Source organism: Idiotropiscis lumnitzeri, chromosome 5 (genome assembly GCF_059441095.1).
Source record: "Idiotropiscis lumnitzeri isolate Australia: NSW breed Sydney's pygmy pipehorse chromosome 5, RoL_Ilum_1.0, whole genome shotgun sequence".
In the NCBI taxonomy this organism is placed as follows: Eukaryota; Metazoa; Chordata; class Actinopteri; order Syngnathiformes; family Syngnathidae; genus Idiotropiscis; species Idiotropiscis lumnitzeri.
In genome coordinates, this window is record NC_142395.1 from 23,304,742 (window position 1) to 23,328,910 (window position 24,169).

Below are 24,169 nucleotides of genomic sequence, written 5' to 3' on the forward strand. Positions count from 1 at the left end.
TTTCCTGTGCTTCGTGTTTCTGTTTAGTATTCAGCGAGGTCATCTCCATGGCATTCTTTTGGTGTGTCGGCTGGTCACTGATGACACAGACTAACGCAAACACGTGATCATACAACACAAACGCAACCCTATCATCACAGCCTCCAGGTGTGCTGTGGAAGTGTGACACGGCTTGAACGACTACAGTCGCCACCTGGTGAGCAACTATTTGAACCGCCATTGTTTATGTCTCTTATTCATGTGGCTTGGGACTTGATTTTTTTTTCTCTTCCGTTTAATCAGTGGTGGGCTGTGAAGGCTTTCGGGGCCTTCTCTGCTGGCCTAACATAATCAAGAAATCATGATCATATTTGTCACATTGATGTCATATTATATCCAAGTGTTGTATTTTTAGTGAGAGTTTTTATCCAATCAGAATTCAGCTAGCTCGTGTTGCCAGGCAGATTTCATCAACCCAGTAGCACGCACAATTCGTCCGAGGCCTTCAGATACAATGGTTTGGGCATCTGTGTCTCAAGGGGGCTTTTACAGTTGATAGACAGATGCGATAGCCAATCAGATCACGAGTTGATGACAGTAAGGCCTTCTCGTTAGCCTTGCGTTGAAGGTGATAAACGCGGCTTGTGATTGGATACTCACTCGGGAGGGGGCAGCGCTATGCGGAATCAACACACCCAGAAGTCGTAACTGGTGACGTTACAACATGTAAAATATATTAGTGCTTTTTGGCCAAAGGAGGGAAATGTGTGGATTTAATTGCAGATACACTTGCGAGGCCATTTTCAAGACAGACCTTTCAAAAGAAGCTAGGTCGTCCAACACTCAGTTGTGTGTAAGTCTTTCTGTATATTATTTCTACAGCTGTAGTGTCATAAATGATGGCAACATGAGAGGGATTTATTCAAGTCGGACGAAGTAAGGCCTACGTGGAAAATGCACGGCCCGCCACTGCGTTTAATACTTGAGGCACATTGTCAAGTGAATATGCTGTACAGATGTTCGGATTTTATCTCGGCTGGATAACTTGCCACCACAACATGATAACAGCAATAGTAACTCTGTCACCTCTGTTTAACTGCTAGTGATCTTACATCGAGCCCGATTGCTTTGCTTCCTTACTTAGTTGTAAGTTGGAGTACCTCATTAAGGAAATCTTTGGCTTCACAATATGGCTCCCTTTTGCTACATATGTACTCTAATTGGAAATGCTAGCCTCCCGAAGTGAACTTAAATTAGACATTTTGCAAAATAAATAAATTGTGAGCCTAGAGCCTACATTTTGTTAAACGGCAATAACTCATGCTAATCTGTTTATTAATAACAAATAATAATTTGAATCTATGTTTATGACACTATTGTTAAAAGGAGGGCTCGTATTTAAAAGTGCTACCAGCGTCTTGTAACATATTAAACAATGCTGACATCCAATTATAATAAAAATAAATGGCCTTTTCTTCTTGGTCCAATTCAAATACTGCATAATATTCTTTGCCTGTATTTAATGAGTTTGGAACTCTCTTTTTTTTTTACTGTGGATAACACAAACTTATCGCAGATATATAAATGACTTTGAAAGTTGTTTTTGTCTATATTCACTCACACATATACACTGGATATGTTTATCAATGTATGCTGTGAGTGTATAATGACTACACATCCCTATTTTTTTCCCCTAAAACCAATGCAAATGCAAATCAAAAAGTATTGCTGAGAGTATAAAAGTTTTCGGGCGGAGAAAAATAAGGACGTTGAGGGGGTAAGCAAGCTGATGTAACGTAGAGAATTTTTTACAGTGCACAAATGAGTTTCGAGAATGCTTTGTAGACTTTACCAATGTGTAACCTAAACAGAAGGCATGTGTTTACCTTCACAGCGAGGCACAGCTGCAGACCAAACAACATTTCCATCTTGAATGATGCAGGTGACCTGATCTGATCCCTGCAAATTTCATTTATGTCTGATTTAATAGAGCTCTTCACTTCATGCAAGAATTCATGCAAATAAACGTTCCAATATTTTACTAGATTGTTTCTTTTTTTAAATTTTTTTTTATATTTATTAATATCAATTACCTGTGTCCTAATGAATCCTTGGTCACACCGGAAAGCCACAGAGCTGCCGAGCTGAAACTGGTCTCCGTACCTTTGCCCATTGACAGGAACGCCGGGATCGTGACACTCATTCTGGCCAAAGGCTTAAAAAAAAAACATTATAAACTAGTTGATATTTTATATTTAAGGTTCAATGTTTTTATATAAATAATAAATGAAATAAACAATACAATAATTACAGTCTTTTCATGCTCTGTGTACGGAATATCATAACTGCTATCGAAGGATAGCCCTACCAGTTGTCGTAATTCAGGAAAAAGTTCTTATTACTTTTCAATTCTGCGCATGTAATGCTGTCACAGAGTCAGTACTCTACTGCTCTTTTGTTGATGTTCTGTATTCACATCCTTGTTTTTATTTTTCTTCTCTCTCTCATCAGTTGCTGTTCACCTGCTCCTGATCTTTGCCTGCTGTATTGGAATTTTTGGGAGTTTTCAACATTGGAGCAGATTGTTTGTCTTCCCCTGCTGCCTGTCAACTTCAGTGAAGTCTTTGTTCGGCTTAACTCCTGCCTCCATATTGTCTTTCTGCGTTTGGGTCCTTTGTCTGATACCGTGACAGATGCTACAAAAAAATATGTCTATCCGATTCTGGATGTAAAATGTACTGCACACAGAAGAGGAAATATAAAACATCAGAAAGCTGACATTATTATTGTCTGGATTTAAAAGTGTCTCCGAGTAGTTTGAAAGATTTATGAAGAACATGTACTTGTATAGCTGATGTTGAAGCCTTTGCCGGTATTGGAGTGATCGGACTGAAATTCCAGTCTCATGATGTGTCCATGTGAGGCAATTTGGGACGGTACATCCTTTCCAGAGAACGTTCCAAATGTGGTGGGCTCAGAAAGACCTAACAGGAAGCAACCGTTGGAGTGTTAAAGAACAGGTTTGTAGCCCATTATGTCATATCTATACGCTCATATTTTTAATGTAGTTATAAAAAGCAATTTTAAATAAGTTATTAAGTACATTATAAAAGTAGAGCTTGAACGCTCCAGCCAAACACATGCTTGGAGGGCTGATGACACTTTCAACAGAAACAACCTTTGAATGCAGCTCAAGGGGACTGACAATAAAAAGATCACAATACCCTCATCATTCGAGCTATTTTACCCAAATTGGTCTTCTGATATTAATTCCGGGACAGTTGGGTGTTCATGACAGAAAGTCTAGTTCAAAGTATTGATTATATCCTTGGGGACGTGTGATGCTTATTGCAACAATAGCTACTGACTCATCTTCCACGAGTATGAGTGATCGTTGATGCAAAGTAGCATTACATCTGTCGGAGACGAGGTGGAATCGCAGCATACTGGAAGCTGTTCAGACGGCTAGTTTACATAAAGCAACACATTCATGAGGGGAGACTGGGTTAGGGGTTGGCATGGGCTCCAGGGAAACCGAAAAGAACCATTATTTTGGACAGAACTGCGCTGATATATATGGTCTTTGCCATTTGACATTTGCCTACATATCCACAGAAGGCCATTACGAGAACAGTTGGGTGCTCATGTATATAATAATAATAATAATCATCATCATCATCACTTATTCCTCAAGTGAAAAACCCTAAAAATCCAAAGCAGATCAGTTTTGTAGGTTTTGCAGGTCAATATTCCTTTTTATGAAACTTTTCCGCTGGTGACCTCTGACAGACAGCAACTAAGCCAAACGTCAAACAACTTTATTCTTATTTATTCATTACATTTTTCCATGATATTCAAATTTGCCTTGGAGATCAATTTTGAATGTGAGTTTCGATGACCATTTACTCTTTAAAAAGTTGACCCGATAGAAGGCACTCGGGGAATAAAGAGGACAGTCAAGGCTGAAATAAACTGTAAAAATTATTTTTCTTCCTCTTCTTCTTCATCATCATCATCTTCAATGGAGTGGTCACCTCCATCGTTGCCGCCGTCATTTTATTGCAACTTGAGTCTAATTAAACTTGGATGCAGATTTATCCTGTATTTCCATTTACCATACAGTCAAAAATATTGCGGAACAGTATTTTTTTCCAGGTAACTTATTCTGATTGATACAAAGTGAAGTCAACTGGAAGACTTTGGCACTTTGAAACTTTAATTTCAGTTTACCCAGCGCAACAGTCCTAATTGCCCTGCAATTTTCAAAAACATTGTCAGAGAGATAAAAATCTCTGTAGAGACAAGTTTATAGCCAGTCAATTAAACACAGCTTTGGCTGTAATGACCAACAAGTCGCGAGGCACCTTGACTTGATTCAGTTTCAGTTACAAACCTTTAATACAATGGGCAACAACAGTCAAGTGATGCAGTGGTCAACATCTGCGCACAAAGGCAAATGTTCTATTTATTTTGTGTGAGGGGGGGTGTGCATGTGGGGGGGGGGTGGGTGCGTGCGTGTGTGTGTGTGTGTGAGTGTGCAAAATACTGAAACACAATAAATGAACACACTCTGCCAGCCAACTGTTTCTTCATTATAGACATCCGGCACCATCATTAGGCAAAAAATGTCATCAAACATTTATTTGCTGTGTGCCTATTAACAGAACATCCGTAAGGTATCAACATGATTAAATAAAAAAAAAAATGTCAAAAGCAATCAATTTAAAAAAAAAAACATTTTGACCTTGTGACTTGACACTTCCAGTAAAAAAGTATTTTTAACCGTAAAGTAAGGGAGGTCAGACCATTTTATGTTTCAGGATATACCGTGTTTTATGGACTATAAGGCGTACCCGTATATAAACCGCAGAAACCCTCTTTGGGAAAAAAACAAAAAAAACAACACGATATGCAAGCCGCATCAGGGTATAAGCCGCAGTTTTCTATGTTGAAAAAAAAACCCGTTGTTTACTGCATGTACAGAACGATTTTGTACTGCGAATGCATATAAAGGCACAAAAGAGATTAAAACAGTGTCTTTTAACACAGCAACTACTTTGCTAATCAAAACAGAACTGACCCAAGAGAAAAAAAAAAGAATCAAGATTTATTTAGCGTATTTTCTTAACTATAGTGCGCTCCTACCGGTGAAAGAAAAATCCACAGAAAAGCCACACTGGTGTATTAGCAGTATGATTCAAAATCTAGCAAAAAAGTAGTGGCTTATAGTCCGTAAAATATGGTACTTTTCATGAATTTCATCATATCGTACTTGTATAATTTTAACTAACTGACTGCGAGACCTCCATTTTTAATACCTGCGATAGTCACCAATATGGTTAATTGTCTGATAAGTGCGCTCCTCACCTTCATCTTTGACCACCAACCAATCGAACTGCGGTTCCAGGTCAAAGTCAGAGAAGAGTAAGTGAATGCGGCTCCCTGGTTCAGAAATGATTAGCCAGACGCAGTTGAGATTGTTCCCGTATTCCTCAGGATAGTTTGGGGACAGCACTGTTCCCGATGGGGCCGTGAAGTTGAAGAAACAAGAGACTAGGAGGATAAAGGACAATTGCAATGAAATGAGGTTATATAAAAAGGTAATTGAGTGAGAATACAGAGACAAAAGGAAATTCAAATGGGGGGAAAAAAAAAAACGTAATGAATTAGTTTTTTTGTTGGGAATATAGAGCACAAAAGCAATTCAAAAGATAACACATGAGTACTTACAGATGCAAGTGGGTTTATTACCAGACCACTGGTTATTATGCTGACACGTAATGCTCCTCTCGCCAACTAATTCAAACGCAGACTGGCAGGAGAAGGTCAGCACATCACCGTGTTGAAATCCATCGCCACTGCGACGACCAAACGCTGGCACGCCAGGATCACCGCAGCCTCCCCGTTCAATCTCTGCGTCACACAGAGATAAAGATAGGCTGGCTAATTACAGTCAACATACAGCACAGTGGCAGGCCAGTTGAGTTTACACCCAAAAAAAAAAACCTACAACAACCTATTAAGTGTAACAATGCTTACTGAGATGTTTATCCATCTATTTTCAAAACTGTCTATCCTCATTTGATCACAGCTGACTATAGAGTTTATCCACCCTGAACCGGCTGCCAGTCAATTAGAAAAACGAGCTTTCACAGTCACATTCACACCTTTTGACAATTTAGAAACTTAAAAAGACTGCTTGACTGAAGACCTGGCTAAAAAAAAATTGGGATTTTTTTTTATTGGATTTTGCAAAAAAATATAAAAAAAAATAAATAAAAAATAATAAATTGTTACCAATTCCTTCAAAGCATGGTAACTGTTTCGAGACCAAAGAATTACTCATAAAATTACAGCGCAGATCCACATAAATGTGTAGAACAAGACATGTCATTTCAGTATGTTACAGTCCGCTTGCATTCGGGACAAATGGCTTAGTGAGCCAGATGGAGCTGCAATGAATAAAACCTTGGAAGGCAGCTATCACCCACATTATAATTTACCACCACCTACGTGAGTGGAGTAGTACAGAAGCACTTTGCATTTGTGATTTTTTTTTTCCCAACCCAATGAGTGAATCAGATATGTTTCGAAACATTTGGAGTCTCATAAATCTACAATTCCATTCATGACGACGCTGACAGTCATGAATGACCATTACTTCTACTCTGGGAGGCTAGACTAATCATCAGAAATAGAGTGACAGGGCCATACTTTACATCCTTCAAAGGGATGAATGAGCGGATCCTTCGTCATCTTAAAAAAGGTCAACAGAGGTGCTTTGGGATTTGGATTACTGTGTCTGACACCCACCCCCTCCGTAGAGATGTTCAGAAAAAGTCTGACTCAAAACTTCTTGGAGGAGAGCCAAAATAACTTGCAAGGTTTTCTGTCCAGAAGCAGATGAGAGAATGATGCGCTTGGTATTTGTCTTGGACTATGTCAGTGCGATCTAGAGACGACTTATTGTACATTTACATCCCTCCATAGCAGACTGACATCGCCTGGAAGTGATCAGTGGTTAGCAATTATGTCAATTAGTCGAAAGATTATTACTTGCAAATAACAGTGCATGTATTTAAACATTTGACGATGGGTATGATAAAATTCATTCGAGTTACAGATGTGACTTAAAGTCCCTGTAAAGTGAAAATTAATGACTTACAAATTTGCCACACCAGAGAATATTAAAAAAAAATAAAAATAAATATCAATATAAAAAAATATTGCCAAGTATATAAAATCCTGCATACAAAAGTCTGAAAAATAAAGCCGTTCTCTCTGCTCTCAAATGGGTGCTTCTGCTGAAAATGCTGAAACCACACCCCTTTTACCTGTCAATCAAATACCACTACGTCATTGTCTACAATCGTTCTAAAACCAACACATAACTAAATGTTTAGGCCGCAACAATATATCCATTTATAGCCTCCGGTGGCTGGAATAATATCCTACCAAGTCGTTGAGGGGCTTGTGTGCTTTAAAGATGTCCCATGTCCTCATGCTGGGTGGACCTCTCTCTGTGTCTTGCGTGCAGAGAGGCACTCTAAAAGAAGCCTGGGTCGATACGGCGGATATCATATCAAACTACCCGCTTCCCACACAAATGGCCAACAATGAGGCGCTCGAAAGCAGAGAGGCCAGAACACGCTCTGAAGAGACGATGTATTTTCGGGATCTAGGGATTGTAAATTAGCTAAGTCCATATTTCAACATGCCGGGAACGAGGCGCTACATTGGGGCCATTTTGGCTGCATCCAAAATATCAGGAAAACTGAAATGCAGAAAAACGCTTTGTCTTCAAAAGTATGACATTGTTCTCAGGCTTTTCACATTATCAGCAATTACCTTTAAACATGAACATTGTACTCAGAAAGATTTCACAGTACAAGGTCCTTAAAGAAATAAAACGTGATTAGAAATTTGTCCGCAGTGAACTCAAGATTGTGACGGCTGTGCTGAGGTGGAAAAAAAATATAGACTTCATTCTAACGGAAACAAGACTTGGAAGTTTGAAAATGTTTGTAAAGCACTAAAAGTGACATTTGCTGAAGTATGGTGACACTGTGTAATGCAAGGCTATGTTTGTCCTGATGTGACTGAAAAAATTAGACACTGTCCACTCAGCTAATGTCCTATATAGGGAAAATGAGGCCCCACTCCTCAAATTTAAGTAAAAGCTACTTTTTCTTTCGAAGCGAGCTGACAGCATCCCTGATTGGCCTGTCAACAGCATGACAAAAGCACTGCAGGGGACACCAGCAGCCAAGCTAATATGGCGATGTCAAGTCAGAGAAAATGGGCCGATTTTCATGCGTGCGTGTGCGTGCGCTGCACAGCCAATGAATATGATAGAACCTGTTAGTGGTGCATCCGAACGTGTTCCGTCTCCCTGCTAAGCTGTCTTCAGGGACGTTGAGGAGCAATTTGGCTTTAATTGTGGAAGGCAAAACAATAAGTGGCGGTATGCTCCTTTAACTAACAGGATGATGTTTATGACAGGCAAGAAAATATGCCGGTGTGATATAAACACACGTTCACATGCACATGCGTCCTGAATGTTACTTCTTTTGTCTGACCTGTCTCCCTTTCAAAGAGCCACAATCCCTCAATTGGATCAATATGTCGTGCTTGGTTGGTGCCAATGGAATATTAGCATGGCCGTAGTAGGAGTCACATTCCATGACTTTGGCGACTTTTTCCTATCACACCGTCCCTTAATTGAAACGTTTTTTAATCAACGAATTTATTTTTGGGAGCATTAAAATGTGACATTCTGCCAGCTGTCTGTCCACTGGTAACACATGCCCCACCATGCTTCTGGATTAGCTTTGGGCAAATACACCTCAAGGTGAGGTGAGTTTTGTGTGTGAGTGGGTGTGTGCATGAAAGGAAGAGACACCTTTTTTTTTTCAGTCTCTTTGTCACGTATTTCTGCGATTCCTTATATTTCATTCGAGAATTTATATCAAGTTCTCATCACAATTTATATTTCGATTCACAATTCATGTGATTCTTTTATTTAAAGGGCCCGTGCAAGACTGCTGCAGAGTTTCCGATTATTTTTGTAGAAATGATCATTATTGTTTTCTCAAATAACTCAAAAACAAACTTTGCTGATAAAAAAAAGGAATCTTTTAAACTTGTCAGCACAAAGAGTAGGAAAAAAATGGCTCTATAGCGCCCCCTACAGAGGTTTGAATAAGCCCTATCCTTGTACATTGGACCTAGGGTGTCCAAACTTGATCCTCAAAGGCAGCAATCTTCTCAGTAAGCCGTGAAGAAGCCTAAAAACGATCATTTAGTGCATTATGAGTGTTTTTGATTTTACAATTTTGGAAGAAAATACGTGAATACTGTAAGTAGCTCAGCATTTATTTTCGCTAGTTTGAGTTTGCTCTACCGCTACTTACTGAGGCATACATGTTTGTGGAAATAGTTCCACACTCACAGTTCAAACATTTTCTTTGAATCTCTCCAAGTCCGCAGTTAGTGATTACATTCATTTAATCACATGGTAGATGAAATAATATCCAACCAGGGTACCCTGGCGTGCTTGAGCTGCTGCAGGAAATTATCCAATTTCAATGAATTTGTCTCAAAAATTACAAAAACATCTTAATTTATCGATTTTATGCTGATGACAAATGTGTGTGTGCGTGTGAGTGTGTGTGTGTCAGAAAAAAAGCCTTGCCAAATATAACAATGCTCAGGTTTGATGTTTTATATTTTTGTGCCTCATAAATTTTACAGTGTTTTTTTTTTTTATAGGAGTGAATGAGATGTTAAGTGCAAATTAAAATAACCTTAATAATTACCAATTGTCATGTTGTCAATCCAAAGCTTTTTAAAAGAGAGGCACACTGCTTCAGAGTAAAACAAGCACTGCATACTTTCACGACTTTGATCAGCCGAAAAAAGAAAATACATTATTCACATTGCAGCCTTCGCAGCCAATTGCCTTCAGCCTGGAAGGTTGGCAGTCACAGTTCACTGAAAGCCTCAGTTATCGTAATGCGCTATGTTTCTTTATGATGTTAACACGGTCTTTCTCTGCGCACGCAAACCTACAAAGTTTCAATTGTTCAAATGTGTAAGGTTATTTAGCGGCACACATGCTGCAAACATGCTGAAAATATACACCCACTTGCAGGGCTGAATAACTCTCAGAGTGTTACACGGTTCTGGGTCCCTAAAAGGATGACATTATAGGATGTGACAGCATGGCGGGGACACAAAAAGCACTCCAAAAGCCAATTGTTTAGTTCTCCTGAAGCAAAATGCAGACTGCGGGTATGTCGAGTAGTCTTATGTCGCGTCAATTGAGTTTGCGTCTCTCTTTTTTTTTTTTGTGTGTTATCGCTTGTAAATTCCTGAAGTCAACATTAACTTTGTCCTGTCTGTCAACAGAGAATCAAAAGTGTGACACATCAAAGTTTTCACCAGACTGTGACGAGAGAGTAGACTTCATTACTCTTTTTTTGAAAAGCTAAAATATTAAGACAGGTGAGATGCACATGGTCATGACTCAGCTGTTTTCAACTTGGCAGTCAGATTATAAAACAGTGCGCCAAACTAGGCTGCTGAAATATTAAAAAAAAAAAAAAAGTATGAAAAGTTTGAATAAGGGAAGGCAATTCCAAAAGAAAATGTTGAACTGGATGGACGTTTGTGTCATCTATGAAACGCCCGTCAAATCAACGAGTCAATGAATCAATTCTGACAGAAAACACATCTCTCTCGATGTCACCGTATATGAAAGTTTGAAAAGTTCACATTTTTACTTTCACCAATGCGTCTGTAATTACTGCGACAAACTTGTTCAAGAATACTGACCGGTTTGGGCATTTTTAGCGATTATTTTAACTTTTGTTTGCCGTGGACGCTACAGTCACATACTCAACTCAACTTCTACATTTGCTGCTTTCTTAAAGCGGTTGTTAAGAATTCTTCGATTCGTTTAATGTGTGACGTTTAATTGTCTTATTCTGAAAGACGCGTCTTTTATTTTGAAGGGTCGCTTCATATTTCCGTTTCCTGTTTAGCGTTTTCGTTCGTCATTCAGCTCATAGCGGTGCAATAATCAATGACGATGTGAGTACTTGTTCTAATTCATTCTGATTAATATTAATAGCATATTCTTCTTGCTATCTTCAGTGAAATAACGTGTGTGTTTATACTGTTTACACACTCGTTTTATTCGCACGTTTGCATTCGAAGGTCAACAGTGTTTAGCTAACTTGTACAATAGGTAGTCGTTGGCAACTTGCTCATACAAGTATTAAAGACTGGAAAGGTAGTAAGTTTATTGTAAACAGCATTTAAACGTCTTTATATATCAGTTTACTGGTGTTGGGAGTGTTGCTGGCTGTTGGATAGTAGAAGCACTTAGTTGCTTATTCTAATGCACAGTGAAGCTGATTCTCTCTCACTATGTGCTCTCTAACCGGAGCCCCTGTAGTGGTCAATACATCCTAATAACCAGTTTAGAGGTCAACTCCTCAACAGCAGTCCATTTTCCTGCTGACCTCCATCTCCTACCGCAGCCAACATCTACCCACTGCTGCAATGATGAAAATCATTCTACTCGTTTTTTTTTTTTTAATATTTTTTGTTTGCTAGTATATCTCGTTCCAAATGAGAAATTGGATGAAGCGTAGTTTTCACAATGTTCTGCGCTAACCTCGTTGCCAATTATCGTTTTTTGACCTGTAGAGCAAGCAAAGAAATCTTGCAGCATCATATAAGTGTGACTGAATAAAATATGTCTGTCACCATAATTGATGTAATTTGTCTTTTGCGAGAGGGAATCATTTAATAGCGAAAAAGCCAGGCTGGGCAACAATTTTTCAGCCTGCGCTATCAATGTTGGAAGGAGCGCTAGAAATGTTTCCACCGCACATGAAGCGGTTCGTGATTATTTGCTAACACCGCAAATCCCCACCATACGCAACCTGCTGCTGTGGTTTCCCTGTTTGGCCAAGTTGTGCAAACATTACCTGGTTGTGGCAGCGGCTAGCATACTGCATGAGAGGATTGTTTTCTCTCGCTGGCAAGACCACGGCGCAGCAGTGAAGAGGTTTCACTGAGACATGTCTACAGTATGCCTCACCTTTCTACAAAGGTTTGTTGAGAATCATAATAACAAGGGAACATGCACATATGTGCTGTATATTTCCCCAGAGTCAGGAAGAACGCACACACTCATAAAAGACCTTGATACTGTATGCAGAATTCCTGAAAAGGCGATCCCGGCTCACATTGTCAGCAACAGTGGCAGCAAGGACCAACAACACACAATTGATCTCTTTCATGTGCTCTCATCCTCTCTTTGACTCAAGACAACTTCTCACTCAATTTGTCACTTTGTTCAATTCTATCAATTTCTCATCGTCCATCTCTCTTTCCTGCCTCGCCAACTGCCAGGATCCAATTACCTCCATCTTTACCTTTCCGGGCCTCGGTGTCTCTTGAATTCAATTTAACGGAAATCAACTTACAGTGCTGCACTGGCATATTAAAAGGCTGTATTTAATTGCATGTATCTATAAAATGCATGAAGTGTCCTAAATAATGAATTATTAGCCAAACATGCCCATTGTCTCCTCTCACCTTCACTCTGTCCTCAGGCAACTGTCTTTATCTCTTTCTCTCGCTCACTGTCGGCTTGAGCATAATATGAAAATAACCAAGCAAAACGATCAACTGATTGACTCATAATTCATTTATTACCATCTTGTAATTCACCAGTTACACACAGACACACACACAGATAGAGGAGAAAAAAAAGGTTGTGTTTATGACTAAATAAGAGCGTCAGCAATAATGTGACTTTCACACTCGGTTATGAGCGGTGTGTGCGTGTGTGGCAAGAGGAAAAAGTTCAAGGTGTTGCAGCAGGACATACCTTCATAGACTGCTTTGAACCCAGCCGAGCCGATTGTGTCATCAGACTGCAGATGAAGCCACATCTGATTGGACAAGCTCACAATGATGTCAGGTACGCTGGACCCGGTGAGTCTACACACAGACACATAAATAACCGCAAGACACATTATGAGGAAGGTCGTTAGAATCCAAGGATACTAAAAGTTGAGATGTTGATTCTGTGATTGATCACTCACCAGGCCGACGCAATTTTACGTTGTAGTGGAATATGTAAAGTGGAATGCCCTTGAGGAATTTGAATTTGTAAATGGTCGGGAACAAATCTGCTACTAGAGTCAAACAAACCTTCAGTTTGAATTGTGGTCACACACGGGTGTCCTTATTGGGGGAGCTCTGTGTAAAAACAGGCGTAAGTTCATTTTCGTGCCAGCGAAGGTCTAGTCTAACGTGTTTGGGGGCCGCGTCGCGTGCCCCTGACACACCCGATAATTTGGTGACAGAAAGTAGTCTGCGGTCGGCGTAAAAGCGGGAGAAATTTAGTTTATGAATTTGGTAGACGCGTGACATTTCTGCGACGTCCCACAGCTTTTAATTTGGTTACAAAAAGAAGACTAAATTTTAGACTGGGAAAAAGTAGGACCATTTTGCAGCGCAGGTAGTCTCACGTGATTTTGGTGATTTGATCGAGGCGCAGGGAGACAAATCGTCGCTCAGCGGAAGCGAGTGGTGTACATCATGGTATTTCATTCAGAAATATGACATTCCTTTGAATCATTGGAGAGATCAATTTAATGGATCATCTTAAATATTTTTAAAGCACGCTGTCACTATCGTGTGTGTGTGTGTGTGTGTGGGGGGGGAGTGGAAATCCACAGCTAACTTCAGCCCACATCAGAGCACAAAGGCACAAACGCCACGCTACGGCCAATTCTACCAGCGCAAAGCTTATCAAAATACCAAAATAAAGAAAGCTCCATGGCACAAAAATCAGCCCCAGTTGAGAATGGCTGTGATGTAGAACTTTTTAGCTACATGAGTGGCGTATGAGATGTGTGAGAAAAGTTTCAGATATCACAGAATATATATTGCTCATCCAAAAAAAAAAGAAAAAAACACTACAAGTCTCCCCCTTCGAAGTAATCCTCTAGTAGTCTCAACACATTTTCACAACTTCATGCACGACTGGAAGGATTACTCCGGCATCCTCTGCACCTTGGTCATCACGGCCATCTTGCTTTCACACCACCAGAGGATGGGAAAGAGGCTCAAACCCCACTCAGCCAATTTTAAATGACTAGGACGTTTGCTCCAGCAAGCTATGTTCTTCTCGGCCAGGAACTGTCAGATGCTCGTTGCTTTGCGAGAAGTCACGAGCTGTCAGGATCTTTTTGTAAATGTGCTGGCCCAACCTCATGAAGTTTGTCGTTTGAAATATGTTTGTAGTGACTAGTCTTTGAACTTTGAATATACAGGTTCTGGTGTGAGAATTTATAGTATTAATATTACTTACACATAAAGTACGCGTCGTGTGTCTCCTATCTTCCCTCCGTCGCCCACTGTGAGTGTATCGTAGCCTCGTTCCAGGTCAAATTCTTCAAATGATAGCTTTATAACCTGGAAAAAAATGGGAAAACTGTTACCCGCTGAAAGGTGAAAACCAAAGAAAAAAAAAAATAAAGGAACAAAACCAAGAGCAAATGGAAATCTTAAAAGTCTTGAGAATAATATCAACCATAATACCAGCGTGAGCGTGATGACATAAAAAAAAAAAAAAGTTCCATTGTGTGAAAATTGTCTTTCATTTCCTAATTTGACCTACAGGATGCAATCCAATTAAATTGAGGGTGAAACGTTTGCAATTCGACATAATAAAATAGATCAATGAGACAAAGCACTTGCTTTTATTTGGCCAACCTCCTCTTTTACATTCATAGTTCCCAAAAAATGCCTTCTGGAGGCTCCACACTCTTCATTGTGCAACCCTCTGCTGTCGGAGCCAGACAAATTGACTGCTAAATGCTTTACTTGCAGGCACAAGGCTTCAGTTGCATGCATACTGCACTGGATCATCAATCTACCATGCACTCTAAAATGCTGTAATACTGCTATTCCATTATTTGCAGCTTGTCAATTATTTATTAGCTGTAAATCATACAAGTGGGAGCATGAAAGATGGACCATTTCTGCTGTGCTCAGGAAACCTCAAAGAGAGCAGAACTGGTCTCAGCTAAAGCCTCTGGTTGAATAGAAGTCTCCGGTGAAGCATGGGTATGCGAGTGTGCATGAAAATGACAAGCAAATCACATTACGCACAATAAACGGCTATTTGAAGTCAAATGTTTGGTGCATACTTGTGACTTGTTTTGCTTTTGCTGATAACGGGCAGTTATTTCCATGCTAAGATGCGTCACAAAACACATCGACAATCCAAATGACAAAAAATTATGATTTTTTTTTTTTCATAATTGGCATCTTAGTAGGATGGATACAGTTTAATGCAATGTGTTGAACACATTGTGCCTTCATACGACAGACTGACTGCCACTGCCTCGAGCCATGTTTAGTCAGCCAATAATAATGAGTCCATATAATGTGCATAACATGCAAAACGACTCAGAGATATCTTGTGGTAACTAATAAAACACAGGGAATGCTAGAAGATCTTTCATGCAAAGTTTCATCTTCAGTTTCAAGGAGTCACTTGCACAATCACGACAAAAGCAAACACGGTTGCTCTCTCATTTGCTTGACATTTATTTCCTTTCAGCAAGATAGCAAATTTTAAACTATACGTGGGGAGTAAAGCCTCATCGTGACATGATCATGTTCAACCGAGTCTGCCAAAATAACGTCCATTTTTGAATAGTCAAGCACAGCACAACTTGTTAGATTTTATTTTCACAGTCAAGAACACGTTCGCTAAGTAAAAAGTGGCACGACTTCATTTTCATGCCAGGGCAAGTCTATTTAAGCGTGTTTCAGAATTTGGCAGACTGTGCTACGACATGCTGGGCATTTGACCAAGGGCAGTTTTTATTATACGCCCCCGGTGCACCTGACAGTTTGGTGACAGCAAGTTCAATAGAGCTAAGAACAACTCAAAGCAGCTCTAATTTTTGGCACAGGTGTTGGAATGCGATTTTGGTGGATTTGATTAAAGAGCAGGTCGACAGATTTTGCTCTCCGCTGATATGTCATCGTATTGCAATTATGCAGCGGGAATCATTGTAGATATCAATTCTTTGAATGTAGCGAACGTTTATCTGACCAACATTGCAGTGGTTGGCGGTCAGATAAAAAAACAAACATCTTAAAAAAGTGTTACACAAATTAGCATTTTTCAAGGCGAATTGATGATGAGGAGAGTCATAAGTGCAGGGAAACGGCGCGGATAATAACAGACAGTCAAAAAGTTTGAATTCTTGTTACTGATTGTGATCTGAAAGTGGAAAGCGTCATGAAATGGAGTCGTTAAAGGAAGGGTTCAGGAAAGGTTCAGAAGGAATACAATTATATTAACACAAAGCCAATGACGGGAACATCGGGAAGAAGTCACCGTGACGCTTTATGAAGCGCCGCTCGCCGCAGATTGTGCAAAGCGGGCTTTGTCCGGCCACTCTCCTGTAAATTAAAGATTTAATTTTTTTTAACAGTTATATCAATAATGTTTAGATTTTAATACATTTTGGAATATTTATTTCTTAATATTTTTCAGGCTCCGGTTTAGCTACCGGCTAGGGAGCAGGAGGTGACACTCGACAGATGGCTGCCCAATCACGAGGATGACAATAGTTACACAATCACTAATTAACACGGTCTACGTGACGTAAATGTCAGTAGACCTTGTGAGAAAAATGGATCACAAAGAAGACAAGCTGGATAAAGTATGCCAATTATTTATCAGCATACAGCACACTTTCGGAATGGAACATGAGGTATGCATTGTAAAATTCAGTAAAAAAGACGTTCAATATAATCACCATGGCCAAATTTCACAGTGATTTTTTTTTTTTTTTTTTAGTGAGTAGGTATCGTCTGGCTATACAAATATATGAGGAAAAATAATGTTATATTGCGATGCATGATTCAAATTTCAGGAAACATTACAATACATTCCCAAAGATCCTGGTAACTTCTAAAATTATACCTTATCGTATAAGTAATTTACTTATATCCTTTCCAGCTAATATATAAAAGTGAAAATTCTATTGCTGTCTATCAATATACGAAAAGAAAAAGTATTTTAGTTTTCGAGTCTTCAGAAACATTAGAATGGAAAGCTATTCGATTCAATGATGTGACAAATGCTGCCACAATATGAAGTGAATACATTTCTGACGAAAAGTGGTCTTTGGCGTACAATTTGCTCCAGCTACTTTTGTACCACGCAACTAATGAAGTGGCCAGTGAGTTTAAGTTAAACACCCAACCCTAAAAAACACAAAAGAGATGTTTCACAGAGGTGCTCTGCGGAATGGAACAGCATTAAAATCTAATCACAGTGATTGACATTCATAATTGATGACCAGTGTCACCAGACAAGCTGGCGCATTCAGCGGATGTCACCCCGGCAGAGACAAAAGATGAAAGCCAAGTGAAGGTTTGAGTGACTAACTGAGATTTGCTTTCCTTTCAGATGACGTGGCAAGGTCACTAAAAAACCGCACGGTAAAACAATTACTTTATGCAACACAAGAACATTTGTTCTAAATGCCAAAAATGTGTTATTGCGCCTCAGCTACTGTCTAATGATGTGACAAATGACTCTGACATGCAGGATACACGAAAAAGCACCACATCATGACAAAATGAATAATGAATAGACCGGCATAAAAGGTACTGGCCGCACCTCGCATGTGCGCAGATGTTCCGCTGTTTATTTGCTGTGGACTTTTCCCGAGGTGACCTTTGATTTGAATAGTGAAGAAGCAAATGACTACTGTTTCGTAAAATAACTCTCTTGTTGATGTGGCCGTGGAGTGCTGTTGACTCGACTGTTTTGAATAATAAAGTCTAAACTGTGTCTGAGGAACTGCGCCAATTGTGATGCAATAGGAAAACTACCAATTGATTTCTATCCGGAGATACTTGATTAGTGACCTTTTGCAAGTATCAAAACTCAAGTACTCTTTGAATGTTTATATTGTTGCATGTTTTTATCCAAAAAAAAAAAATCACAACCGCATTTTCAGCTTCCTGTCAGAAAGATTATGAGTGAGGGGGATGAGAGGGCGCCAGACATGGCTAATTTAGTCAATTATGGTCTGTCAGACGGAAAATACAGTCAACACCCAGAATTGCTAAAAGCTTTGAATTGAGATCATGTGCTAATTAAGGCGCTATTACGGGATGCCATTATGAGCCCAGGGATTATTATTTACTTCACACTTAAGTGGTGTATTCTGATCCGCCAATATAAGCAGCCACAGTCGCAATGATGTGGCCGGCGTGTTGTTTCAAATGCAGCGTTGCACAAATTAATGGACCTCATTGTCATGGTAGACAAAAAAGGAAATGCATTCCCAAATTTACTAAAGAAGGATATTAGACGCGACAAAATTTGTCACCAAGTCACAGCTCATAAAACTGCATCCAATCAGCCACTCTCGCCGCACACTTGATAGGGGGGAGGCATCAAGGATGGCACTTAGTGCACTTAATGGCATGTAACCCACACATCCACGGAACATCGGCTATAAAAATAGAAAGGTAAATGACGGGGACAAAAGTGGACCGAAGAAATATTGTGCACTTATACACAAAAATATCGCTTCACAGATCCACCTGAGAAAAAGCAAAGAGTGCGGAGGCGGCTTGAGGTACGAGTGACCTGACCTCTGCGTTTTTTGAGACACGAGCCGTCAACTGTTTATTTCTTTGACTAGACGCTATGGTGGCAGGTGACGCAACTCAATTCACAGCAAGCAACAATTTGGCATATAATAAATAAAAATTCCTGAAAAAAAGGACAACCTTTTTTTGCAGCTCGGTTACTGTTAAGGTTACAAAAAAAAAATTAAAAAGAGGAAAGAAAAGGACTATACAAAGAAAGGCCGCTCTGTGGTAATGTAAAGGAGGACAGTGGTCTTTCTTTTTAAAAGAAGACAAAACATCCATCGGTACTTGAGCCGGTTAGGGACCATCACAGGGACAAAAAAACAAAACAAAAAAAAAAACACTTCTGTCCTTGCTTAGTTCATCCTTTAAAAAGAAAAAACTGTTAAAATTTATATAGAAAAAGTATTCCGATTTAAATACAATTTTGCTGAGTGAAAGAACAATTAGGAAGACAAGAGAAAATAAAGGCCATTCATTTCTGAGCGAAAAATGAAACAATAAAAAAAATTAAGGGAATTTAAAAAAAGAAAAATGTGATGAGTCGTGAGATCAATAGCTCCCACATTACCTAGAGATGAAAAAAGAAATTGATATTAACAGCACTTAAGATTTAATTCCATGGTCAAATAATGTATGTATTACACATAGCAAAATGCAGCTTGAGTTGATCATTTTGTAGAAATGTAGAAAATATCTTCCTTCCTTCTCTCTCTGGTCATTGACCTCAATGTCTGCATTAGATGAAATTTGACTTAATGTGTCCTGACTTGTGACGACAGTGAGGAAGCAAATGATCCATGAATAAAAGTGACCAAATGTGTAATAGTAGGATATCACACACTTGCACACGCACGCAAACACGCATACACACATTGATATGTATTCATTGGGAAAAAGGCAGCAATGATTAGACACCTAATGAGTTACGCCTGTGAGCAGTCAAGCGTGGCTCAGACTTAAACAAAATAATTATCTTCTTGATACTGATGAATCCAGTGACTGACACGCACTCAACCCCACACACCCACCCTGGCACGCACACACACACACACACACACACCCCTGTGTCCTCTCTTTTCCTGAAGTCCTTTCAGTGTCCTTCCATTTTTTTAAACATATTTTAACAAACATGCACATAGTTGGGGAAAATTTCAAGAATCGTAACGCATGCAAAACATTTGAGAGAACATGCAACATTAACCCCCCAAAAATTGTTTTTCCTATTCAAAGAGCTTGTTGAAAATGAATTCATGAATAAAAGCAATGATTTGACAGATTTTTACAAAATAGATTCAATTGTCGTAAATTCTTAAGAGCGGTTTTAAAACAATACATCTTAAAAAAACAACAACAAAAAAAAATTTGATTGGTGTGCAACAATGAGTTCTAAAATTTGAGGGGCCGGACCAGGAGCAGATGGATGGAGTGTTTTGGTAACCTCACCTCATCGAAAAAAAAAATACATTTAATTTTCAATGAAAATGAACAAAAGCATTGCAACAAAATATCCGTCTTTGAAAAACCACAGTGTCCGGAAAATAAAACATTAACAAGGTTTATTCATTTAATTTTTTTCAAGTTTGGCGGGCCAGATTAAAACGTTTAACGGGCCGTATGTGGCCCCCGGGCCGTAGTTTGCCCACGTCTGGTGTAGACTATTTAAACATTAAGGCGTTAAACAACATAACGAGGTAACAAAAAGGAACACAGACTTCAGTGGCATCATTTGTCTCCGTCTTTACGCGGTATTGACGAAAGAAGTCAGGTGGAATAATAGTGAGCGAGGACAAGGGACGACAAAATTCAGACGAACGAAAAGAGAGGTCGACAGAAAAATGATTGTTATTCATCTTAATACGCGCTCATTTCCTCTCTTTGAATACTTTATTATCTCCTCTGGCCCTTTCAGCACTGTCTTTTCTGAACAGATCACACAAGGTCCAAGGGAGTATTTCTTCCTGGGCAACACACTTCACAGCTTTAGTAGATGTGTTTAATCATCAGGAAAAGCCATTTTGATTATGCCCGCAGAGGATTTGTTGCAAAATATTATCACTATAATCTCAAAATTAATAACAATATAGGATTAACGTGTGTTATTTAAAAGAAAAAGTCACAATAGTCGGGGAAAAATGAGGTCTTGACTATGTTTTTTCTGCAACTTGAAAATGAGATTTACCAGATGAATGGACTCTGACCTCACTGAATAAAATGTCTGGGATTAGTAAAGTTGGATGGAGCACAGTTAATTTGTATTTTGTATTATTGCTCAGGAATTCACTGAACTACTGTAAAGTTTGGTTTTGATCGGCAGTGAGATTGATTAATTGACTCAATTGATTATTTAATATTCATTATAAAAGAAAAAAAAGTTTGGTGGCTGACGAACTGCTAGTTATGTAATTTGGGTTTTTAGGCTACCGTCATTTCCTCGAAAGAATAAGATGTCACTTTTCTACCTACGGTACTCAAAGTGTTTCAATTTATGTCACAAGCCAAACAGGATGAATATTCATTCGAACATACCAGAGACTAAATGTTTTTCAACATGACTGTGAATCCAATCAAATAAGATACAATATTATCCCAGATTATTAATATTATCGCAGAATCAATAATTAAATTTAACATAACTTTTGAAAAATTTGACTTTTTCAAAAAAGCTGTCATATTCTCTCTCTCTTTCTTTTATGCCATTTTGTCAAAGGTAGATATCATTTCTTGACAACAAATTTAAGTGTGGGGTAAGATTCAGTGTGATAGACTGCAGGTTTCATATGTATTTCCTATTGAATTATTTAATCTTTAATGAATTGAATTGATATATATATATATATTAATTAAATTATTTGTTTTATTGCACTCATGAGAGAGCTCTCCAATCTCGTTATTCACTGAGTACAATCACAATAAAGGGCATTCTGATTCTTATCACTGGCGAGGCAACTCATAATTTCATCACCAAGTCCAGCTGCTCTCACATACATGTGCTACCAAAGATATGCAGCATTCCAGCCGCATGTAACAAGAGCTTTGGAACAATCGTTCGGTAAGGCTGCTGTTAGGTGACATTAGGGGATTTGGAGCTTGTGTGTCATCAGCCCATTCCATCACACGAATCTAAGTTACAACGTTAATGCAATTAACGACACTCTGGCCACTCGTGGCATTAGAGACCATGTGTTTGTGTCAAATATTAAGTGAGAACAGCAAAGACACCATATGTTTAAGGCTCTTTTTACGCTCGTTGGGCGGGCAAGTTCCACGCTACTTAGCAAATGCTTCTGCGGGCAAATGTAAATGCATACTGACTGCTGTCAACCGAGAAGAGGACACATTGCCGTTTTTGGACTGTGAAGTGTGGGCAGGGACAGTCGCCACAAAATTGAGGTCAACAAAAAACCTACCCACACAGTCTGACATCACCTAAAAGAACACAAAGTAATGATGGGCATGACCATTCGTTTAAGTGAACTGAATCATTAGAATCATCCATCCATTCATCATTTATTTGTTCCGCTTTTCCTTACGAGAGTGGCGGGGGTGCTGGATTCTAAGCCAGAAATGGTCACATGTTCACTCACTGAATCGTTCCCGAGCGGGAAATGACATCACATTCTCTCACTGAATCGTTCATGAACAGCCCGCGCTTGCTAGCCCCCCGCGTGCTAGCCCCGCACATGCTAGGACCGCGCATGCTAGGACCGCGCATGCTAGCCCCGCGCATGCTAGCCCTCATTTATAGAAAGGCAGCTTTGTCATAGGCAGCAGCATTGATGCTATGGGAGCTCACGTGACAACTAGTCAGACCAACAATGTCAGAGGAGGGATGTCACTCATCACCACACTCCTTAGAGTCACGGTTTTAAATGAAAACCAAAACTATCACTGAACAGCATAAGCAACCATCTGCAAAAGAGATATTGACAGAATTTATTTGTCACTGTCAATCCTGCGCACAGTGGTCTCAGACTTTTACCAGCAGGGTATGCTAACATGCACTCTGAAAAACCCTACGGGGGAACAGGCCCGTTGCTCAACATAATAGCACGTGTCCAGGTCTGTGGCTCTCTGTCTACACACAAGGTGCGTTGCATTACAGGGCGCCTTATCTGTTTTGTGGAATATTTGGGACTTTAAAGTGTGCCTTGTGGTCGTGAAAATACGGTACTTCCCCTTAACTATTGATCACGCAACATGAGTTTGTTCTCCCTGCGGTGTTGATGTTAATATTCCTGAGTGAATATCCATTAAGATGTTTCAGTATTTCAAGAATGAGTCAATTAGCTTTTTTTGTTGTCTGTTTGTATTCTCACAAAATTTTCATGAAGCTGATAAGCACAAAAAAGCATCTGAGAAAAAGGTTTTCATGAAACAAATGAGTGGCCTATTTGTATTGGTGGAGAGCTCAGTGAAGGGGGCACACTGGTATACTTGGCCATACTCCACCACAGACTCAATAGATGGATTGACTGAATTTGCTTCCATCATCGGTAAAAGCAACGTCTATTAGCTTCTCCAGTCAACCGCACCAACATGGAAATGCAGCATTTTCCATTTTGCTGCCCACTTTTTTTGTATCAAGTAGTTGGCCGAACACTTTTGGCTCATACCATACTTTCAGCCTCTTCTGTATTTCTTAAATGAGCTCAGTGCCATCTTGCTCTCATTTTGTGTCCCCTCTTTTTATTTGCACTATGTTTAGAGGGCTAAGGGAGGGGGGGCGTGAATATGCGGATGCTGAAGGAGTGGTGAAGAAGATGGAGCAATGGGTGGAGGGTGAAAGAGGGGGTAATAGAAAATGAGGCAAGTACATTGTAATGGGAACGGGGACGGGAACAAGTCGAGAGCGGGGGACGGGAGAGAAGAGATGGGCTATGTGATCAGACATGAAGAGAAGATAATAGTGTCGGCGAATCAGGAAAGATTTGAGATGTTGTAGCGAAGGTTTATGAATTATTCATGCAGATGCAACAATGACTCAACAACAAAGCGGCCTTCACAAAATTGTGGAGGTGTGGTGACCTTGAGCTCAGCAATGCAGAATCATAAGGAAGAAGTAACAACACTTCAACTGGCTCTGCACTAGACCATACTGATGTGTGGGTAGTGAAGTCCAGTGTTAGCTTTATAAATACTGAATGATCGCCTCTCAGCCGCTTTCGCCATCAATAATTTCTTAAATGCTTATTCAAATTGTTCAGTTTTTTCACGTTCAGCTATGCCGGTTTCACACACTCACCTTTCTCTTTTGCCTCATGCCCTACTTCGTTGCATTCAAGTCCTAACTCCAGCGCCAACTTTTAAAAGAAAGACCTCAGAGAATGATTAAGGGCAGTTCAATTACCACCATCAAAACATTCCTTTTCTCTGATTTGTTTAGTAGGAAATTGATTACAAAAAGGATTTAGCCTTCAGGTATTTTGAAGTGTGCAATTCCGCTTTGATTCATTCATGACCATTC

The 24,169-nt window shown here is 39.5% G+C and overlaps 1 protein-coding gene across 1 annotated transcript in view; it reads right to left on the reverse strand.

Annotated features, from left to right (window-relative positions):
* Nucleotides 1-24,169, reverse strand: part of LOC148337336 (CUB and sushi domain-containing protein 1-like) — a 377,282-nt gene that overhangs the window by 109,241 nt on the left and 243,872 nt on the right. Inside the window, exons 13-19 of the mRNA XM_088296642.1 lie at nt 14,378-14,481; nt 12,887-12,999; nt 5,710-5,892; nt 5,347-5,532; nt 2,823-2,963; nt 2,073-2,194; nt 1,866-1,938 (exon numbers count right to left, since the gene is read on the reverse strand). Of these exons, the coding sequence (XP_088152768.1) occupies nt 1,866-1,938; nt 2,073-2,194; nt 2,823-2,963; nt 5,347-5,532; nt 5,710-5,892; nt 12,887-12,999; nt 14,378-14,481 (922 nt within the window). The remainder of the gene's footprint in view (nt 1-1,865; nt 1,939-2,072; nt 2,195-2,822; nt 2,964-5,346; nt 5,533-5,709; nt 5,893-12,886; nt 13,000-14,377; nt 14,482-24,169) is intronic.